This window comes from Protomyctophum bolini (genome assembly GCF_963924005.1).
Source record: "Protomyctophum bolini genome assembly, chromosome: 17".
Lineage (NCBI taxonomy): Eukaryota > Metazoa > Chordata > Actinopteri > Myctophiformes > Myctophidae > Protomyctophum > Protomyctophum bolini.
In genome coordinates, this window is record NC_137878.1 from 26,357,637 (window position 1) to 26,365,824 (window position 8,188).

The 8,188-nt window shown below is 42.3% G+C and overlaps 1 protein-coding gene across 1 annotated transcript; it reads right to left on the minus strand.

The window, feature by feature from the left end:
* Window positions 1-4,573: 4,573 nt before the first annotated feature.
* LOC308331686 (chemerin-like receptor 1) lies at window positions 4,574-6,055 on the minus strand (the record flags this gene model as incomplete). Its single annotated transcript, XM_080787177.1, has 2 exons — window positions 4,574-5,470; window positions 5,942-6,055. 2 exons carry the CDS (start codon window positions 6,053-6,055, stop codon window positions 4,574-4,576), a joined length of 1,011 nt encoding a protein of 336 aa, XP_080643303.1.
* Between the last annotated feature and the right edge of the window lie 2,133 nt (window positions 6,056-8,188).

Sequence of the window (8,188 nt, forward strand, 5' to 3'; positions counted from 1 at the left end):
TATATGGCAGTTACTCTATCTATTTCTATGTCATATATAGCCTAGCCATGTTTAAACTATTTTGAGCAATGCTGAGAAATGTAACACAGACGGGCAAAGCAGAAGGAAGTGAAACTATTAAAAGGAAAGCCAGTAATAAACTTAGTCATGAGTCAAGTATCTTGTGGTTAGGGTTCAGATTGAAGACAAGAGGACAGAAAAAAAACCTAACGCACTTCAAAGGGAAATTCATCCTTGCTCTGCTGTTGCAATGCCATTTATTTACACTGACACTTTCTTTCTCACATCATATCATTATGGCAATATTGCAGGCATGGGGAATACATAAAGCACTGGGTTCTCCATTACGGTACAATGAGACATTGTACATTGCTACTGTATAAACAAGACAAGTTCTGAAAACAGCCATTGATGATGTAATGGGTAACATGTTGACATTGTATGAATGCATTATTTGTAATTATATGTCATTGAGAAGAAAAAAAAGGAAAAAAAGTATATACATGAACAAAACATGGGGGGCAAAGGTCTCCACTATAGGCCAGGTCAGGTTGTGGCCTCCTGGTGGCGCTAATAGGCGCTAATAGGCCAATGTGAAAAGGGTGGCAATTGGATGATTTGAGGCATTTAGTTCCAAAAATGTGTTTAGCGAAAATCCACCTGTTGGTGGAGCAATAACGTGAAAAGGGTGCAATATATTCCTCAGCCTAGTAGGAAAGTGCGTGAAAGATTTCACGTAAATTGCATGCTGCGTTTGATGCTTTTTGTTCAAAACGGGCCAATCCTGCAAACTTTGAAAGCCAGTGTTAGCCTTATGATGAATTGAACATGATGGGCCCTTTTGTAAACAAGTGTAATGCTTTATGGTGTCATCCACACACTAACCTTGCCTCACCAGGCTTTCCACCGCCTCGGAGGAAATGAAACGTTGCATGCACACCACCTGGTCTCTGTTTCAAAAGTCCGTATGATCCCGCCTGGGGCCGGATGATGTGGTTACGTCATGTTGTAGTATTGTTTTGTAGTCGCCAGACAGGATGAACAGGCGGCGACAACTTCCTTTTACCTCTCAATAAAAGCCCTCGCTTACGAGAGCTTTTATTGAAACAGGAAGCAACAAACAGCTTCCTGTTTGTTGTAGGCAAACCATTGCCTACAACATGACGTAAGCATATCATCCTGCTCCAGCCCGGATCATATACCGAAATGAAATGGTGCCCAGGCTAACAGTTAACAGTTTTGTTTTGAGTTGTGCTTGAAATGTACTGTAATTCTCCTGTAATCTGTTAATAAATCCATCAATCAAATCAAAGTCAATCAAAGCCAATTAAGATTAAATATTAAATATCGGACAGATCCATCTTGAGCAAATTAGAGATACTGTGTAACGATTTGCGGGATTTTTGGACAGAATCTGGAGGAGTAATTAGTTTTACAAAAGTCGGCCTCCTGGTGGCGCTATAAAAGGCAGATGTGAAAAATGTAGGTCAAAGGTTTGTCCCTGGCCTATAGTCTATACGGAGTGTGCATGCAACGTTTCATACAGATCGATGCAGTCATACTGTAGGTAAAAAATGTGAAAAGCTGCCTCATGGTGGTGCTATAACAGGCCGTTCTGGAAAATTTGGGTCAGAGGTTCAATCGTTGGCATCCAGGGAGTATGTGTGCAAAGTTTGGCATCGACCGGGTTAACCATGCCGGAGATTAGCTGTACACAGACTGACCGACGGACGGAGGGCAAAACATACTCTCCCCATGCCTTTGGCTTTTTGGTGTTTTAGCCTTTGTACAAATATAGTTGTCAATGTTTGTAAATGTGAAGTGTGATGAAAATACTGTTCATTATTGAGGGGCACTAGCCCCTCCTATATACATGTTTGTATTATACATGTTTGTTCTTAGTTCAATTTTTTGTTTTAAAAATGCCATTGACAATAAAGAGAATTCAATGTTTCTTTTGTCTCAATGTTTGTTTTACATCATCATGTGCTCTGAACATAATATGCCTGCCATATATATCCATATGTGGAGCTGGCCTGCTCTGACATCATTATGACGTCTGCATATACTCCATATTTGGGCATGCCTGACAAAGAACTTCATTGCGAACGCAGTGAGCACTTACTATGAGACCTAGCAGATCATGTCTGTCTGTGTGTGTGTGTGTCTGTGTGTGTGTGTCCCCTTTGTGCCCATATATGGAGCTGAGTGATGTGTGAATCAGCAGTGCTGCCTGCTAGTAAGGCTGATATGGCTGTGATGATTGATATGCCATTGATTTCAGGCTTTCTGTCCTTGGCTCCGGTTCTAAAGTGTGGATAAGGAGGGACACATTTTTGAGAGGGGTTTTTCTCTCCTGTTAGATTACATTCACAAACAATTGACAGAAATGCAAGTATGGGATTAATATTTAATTGGATTAAAATAATTTGATTGAAACTCATGTTGGTTCGTTGAGAGCCAATGATCTACACAGCAATGGAAACAATTAAGTGCCCAGGATTTTTTTGTGTTATCCTTTCTGATTAATAAAGTATTCAATCAATCAATCAATACAACTGGAACAGTTATTGTAGTGTTTCGAGCACTGTTGTATCACAGAATAATGTGTGGAAGATATAGACGATAGTGAGAAGTAAAAGTGTCGGACTATTGGTTGTCGGACTATTGGCTGTTGGACTATGTAGTCTGTAGTGTACTGTACTGAACTGTCCCTCATCAATCAAGACAATCATGCACCTGTGCATGTGCTACACCGTAGTCTGTACTGCACTGTGCTCTGTGCTGGTGTTACACTAACACTCAGCTTCCCATCATGCACCTGTGTACAGTGAAGCTCAACAGCGCCACTTTGTCACCTGTTGGTACTCTAAACAGACAGACAGACATAGGGACAGTCACACGTTGCTGGTCTTTGGAGTGGCTCCACCACTCAAAAACTATAAAGCCTACTTTACTGGGAGGCAGGTGAACAACTTATGCACTTGATCATTGATAATTCTAAAAACACATTAGTGCCCTCTTCAGGCAACAAATTATGATAACAGTATAGACATTCTCATTGTCCAAACTTCTACTTACTTCACTTTTATACTCCACTTTGGCCTTCTGTTTATAATTTTGCCACTGGATCATAATTAAAGGGCTGTCCACACCAAGCAAGTAGAAGAACCAAAATGTAGAAGTACAAACTTGAAACAAACTTATCTTTCTGAAACAAACATCATAATTCACTGAAATAAGATTGGGTGCAGTGTGTGCGACGTGCCTTCAAGCCCTGTGCTTTGTCAGTTTGCAACCTGGTCTCACCCAAACACGGTGAAATACGGAATTGCCAATCCATGCTATTTCACTGTGTTTGGGTGAGACTGGGTTGCAAACTGACAAAGCACAGCTGGTGCTTGAAGGAACGCACACAAGGCATCCAATCTGATTTCAGTGAAGTAAGTAATTAAGTAAGTAAGTACATTTTATTTATATAGCACTTCTCACAGAGAAAACTCACAAAGTGCTTTACATGCAGAAATTAAAAACAAAGACAGGCAAAATACAACAGAATAGTAGTCAAACAAAAAACAGGAACATACAATTGATCTAAGAAAAATAACAGCACAGTAAAATAAACAACACAACCATTATGTTACATTAGGAAAAGCTTGTGCAAATAGCAAAGTTTTGAGTTGATTTTTAAAAATGTCAACCGAGGCTGCGGATCTCAACACCCGTGGGAGGACATTCCACAGTGTGGGCGCTACAACCTGAAAGGCTCTGTCACCTTTTGTTTTCCGTTTGGTGCTAAGAATTATTAGAAGACCCTGATCCGCAGACCTTAGGGCCCTCTCAGGCACGTAGCGTTGGACTAGGTCAGTAAGGTATAATGGAGCCTGAGTTGCCATGTTAAACAATGTGAAGTTCGGTAGAGCCGACCGACTCAGCCCCGTCTGAGTTGTAACCCAATAGCAGAATTGTAAATAATGTTAAACTTCATCTCACCTAAACACGGTGAAATAGCACGGATTGGCAATTCCGTACATACAATACTAGTGAAAGCCATGCCTCCGTCTTGGTCAAAACTACCCAGGCTAGTGTTGACCACGACGGAGGCATGTCTTTCACTAGTAGGCCTATTGTATGTACGGAATTGCCAATCCGTGCTAGGTAAAAACAGTAGTAGTGTAAGTACGGATTTGGGGGTTTCTAGGCGTGTATGTAATTGCCAATTCGTGCTATTTCACTGTGTTTGGGTGAGATTGGGCTCCAGTTTGAGTTATAGATTCAGTGATGAAATAACCTTCTTACTTCTGTTGAAACTGCACAGTACAGTGATGCAGTATTGACTTATTGAGTCATTCCATATTTGGGTATAGAACGTCTATATTTGCTTGTTTGTAGGGACATACATACAGTACAAACAGTCAGACACACTTTGGTGCCATGCCATAAAAATGGGGCCATACATTTAACGAATGTCCTAAATGAAATTGACTATGCATCACGTTGTCGTTAGTGAGTCCAAATTTCATTCTGACCCCTCCACGAAAAGGCCTCGTTGTCCTGAACCCTTATCTATCATTTATACATTATGAATCAATAGTGTGGACTTAGACTGTTTTTCGTCTGTGGCACTGTTGGCTTGCGTCCCACTACAACTGTCATCCAGGTTACACGCGTGAGATTGGGTGGGTGTTGTCCTGTCCTCATCCTCAGCCAGGGCCCTGCGGAACACCCCAGCTAGGCTCTGTCTCTCCTTCACGTCCAGCCCCATACAGAAGTAGAGCAGCGGGTTCACACAGCTATTGAAGTACGCAAACGCCTTTGCCACTGGCAGTCCGATCTTTACCACCAGGCTTTTTCTGTCAAACATCTTGACCAGCTGGAAGCAGTGGTAAGGCGCCCAGCACAGGAAGAAAGCGATGACCAACGACGCCAAGATGCGAAGCGGTCGAGACTTCTTCGAGAGGCTCGTGCGTCGGATGCCAATGGCCGTCAGGATGTAGCAGATGAGGATAACGATGAAAGGCATCAGGAAGCCACACAAGAAGCGAATGATGTTTAACGCTAGTGTGGCAGCCTTGTCATTGGTGTGGTCTGAGTCCTTCCCCTCCAGGCTACATTTGGTCGTGTTGTTCTTCCATACGTACACTTCTCGGTAATAGAAGTACGGAGCGCTCATGACGGATGCCAACAACCACACGCAGGCGCTTGCCACCCTCGCAGCTCGCAGTGTTCGTCGATTCTTGGTGAAGACAGGAAACCAGACACACAGCGCGCGGTCAATGCTGATGACGGCCAGTAAGAAGACGGAGCTGAACATGTCGGCGTACTTGAAGTATCCGTTGAACTTGCAGGCCAACATGCTGATGGGCAAGTGGTTGAAGAAGAGCTTCTTGACGAGGGAAAGGACACGCGTGAAGCAGAAGATCAGGTCAGCCACGGCCAGGTTCACCAGCCACACGTTGTTCACAGAAGGCTGGAGATGAAGGACAAAGACAGATGGGATGGTGAGAAATGTAGAGGAGAGGACAGGGAGAGAGATGAGAGAGAAAATAAGAGGAAGTAGGCCTATATTAATGTGTTAGTCACTCGCATTACATTTGTAAGTGCCACACTTGAAACCAGTAACTTTTATATTATTTTCTATAGTTTTTAACCTTTTAACTAATTTAGTATTTGTCTAGTGTTTTATTCTGTTTCTGTAAAGTGACTTTGAGTATTTAAAAAAGCACCATATAAATTGTATTATTGTGTGAACTTTTTTTTAAGTTTACAAACCATAGTACATTTCAAAGAAACCTTTTATAGCATTCTACTAACTAACCCCTATAAATGAACCCTAACCGTAACATATTATTATTGAGACAAAATGACAATGATCAGGAAATGAACTATGCCACAGACTTAATAATGTAGCTTTTTAAAAATAAAAAGATTTTATATCCACCTTGAGTTTGAAGCTGGCAACCCAGATCACAATAGAGTTCCCAGCGACTCCTAGAAAAACTGTGAGTGTATAAATGACAATAGTGATCTTGTCCACGATGGCATTGATATCCATGTCGTGCCCCTTTTTACTAGACTGGAAGATGGAGAGAGGGAGAAGTTAGATGACATTCTGTACCTCAGAAGGGAAGAACACAAGGTGATGAAATGTCATTTTCATGTTTTGGCTTACCGGTAAAAAAAGAAAAAAGTCATTTCAAAACGACTTTCTTTTTTTACAGATAAGCCAAAAACTATATATATGTGTGTGTGTGTGTGTGTGTGTGTGTGTGTGTGTGTGTGTACAAAAAGTGTATCTGTAATACTGTATCTAATCTATATTGTACCATTATTCTGCAGAGTACACTGAAGGACGTACCTGAACAGCAAAGAATGAAGTTTCTGTTGAAGGAAAATGCATGTCACTTCAACCCAGAATGGTTACTGGATCAAATGCATGTGTTTTGTAGAAAAAGGGGGTTTGTGCCACTTCCTTTTAAGCACATACTAAAAACAAAAAACGACTCAACTTTTCTGAGCAGAGTGGAATCATCAGCTGATGGAGAACAGTGCTCATATCTCCAAAATAGATTACATGAATAAACATGACCGCTCCAAAATAGACTGTTCATTATATGAATGAACATGGGGACTTTGAATAAAAGCTTTTAAAGTGAAAATAATGTATTTTCCGGTAATTTAACCATCGAAGTAAAGTATCTGGGAGCAGAAATTTGTGTGCAGACTTTTTTTTATTCTTTAACTTCTGTCCGTTGTCTGTCCATTTTATCTGACCACTTAAAGAAGTACAGTAAATTGCTATCCTCAGATTATTCCTTATTTCTTTGTCACACACACACACACACACACACACACACACACACACACACACACACACACACACACACACACACATACACAGCTATAGCTAAAACCGTTATAATTTGAGTAGGCCTACAGTATATAAAATGTATACGGGCTACGTATATGACATGCTGGACCGATCAGCATCAAACTTTGCATCTATACTCTCAGTCCATGAGGAGGAAGCCCCAAAAAAACCCACGTGAGGCCTTTAGGGGGGCCATTCAAGCCACAAGCGGAGGCACCGCGGCACCACCGTTTCCCTGCCGGTGGAGTCTGCAGAATCTCCCGAATGAAGTGTCTGGTGCTGGGAGTGGTGCAACACATAGGTCCTGGCCTCACCTGGTGAGAGCAGGATTGGACCTGGTGAGGCGTAGGAGGTGCCCGGCCAGGAGTCAACCCACAGTGCCTAGTTCCTCCACACGCCGGATGGCCCGACCAGTAGTTCTGGAGCAGCGGATTGTGTGTCCCTGGTTTTTCCCTAATGGGACTGATCGAGGGTAGCTACTGGGACGTAAGTCTGGACTTGTAAGGCTGGGTCAACCGAGTGAGGGGTATGATGTTGTGAGACCCGAAACCCAGAGGACCCCAAGGATACATCACTGAGGATACGTCCAAGGTGCATCAATGCGATGTTTTTTGAGTGGTGCAACCACTCATATAAACAGCTATGTGTGTGGCTGTGTCCCTGGGTCCCTGGCTGTGTCCGAGCACGAAAATAGCGTTTGTCCGAGCACGAAAATAGCGTTTGGTTGGCTTTCACCACCAAGTGTCACTGTTGTGCAGCCTGACACACACGCACATACGGGTATTAACTGTATGATGATTTCAGTTGTGACAGTACAGTACAGTACAGTACAGTACAGTACAGTACAGTACAGTACAGTACAGTACAGTACAGTACAGTACAGTACAGTACAGTACAGTACAGTACAGTACAGTAGAAGTGTAACCGGTGTAATCTGTCTCTCTCTGCGTTGTGTTGAATGGACAGACAGACCCAGAACTCTCTTTGGAAACCACGTTTTATTCTGACAAAGAATAACAACAGACATGTCTCCACGTTAGTTGTCAGTAGTGCATAGACTCCTCTCTAAACAGAGTTAAACAAACACTGTATAAATCAATTTGCAAGTACAATTCTTATACAGAGAAGTCAACAAAGACACCCACCTCGTTCCAAGACGGAAGTACATAAGGAAGAGGTGGAGGTGTCGCAGGACATTTATACAGGGGGCAAAAGGGGGAGACTTAAAGGAGCTGTGACCTCTAATGCACTATGTATTCCTATACACATGAACCATGGTCAGGTATAGAAGCACTTATTTGTATCATATTTTGTGTA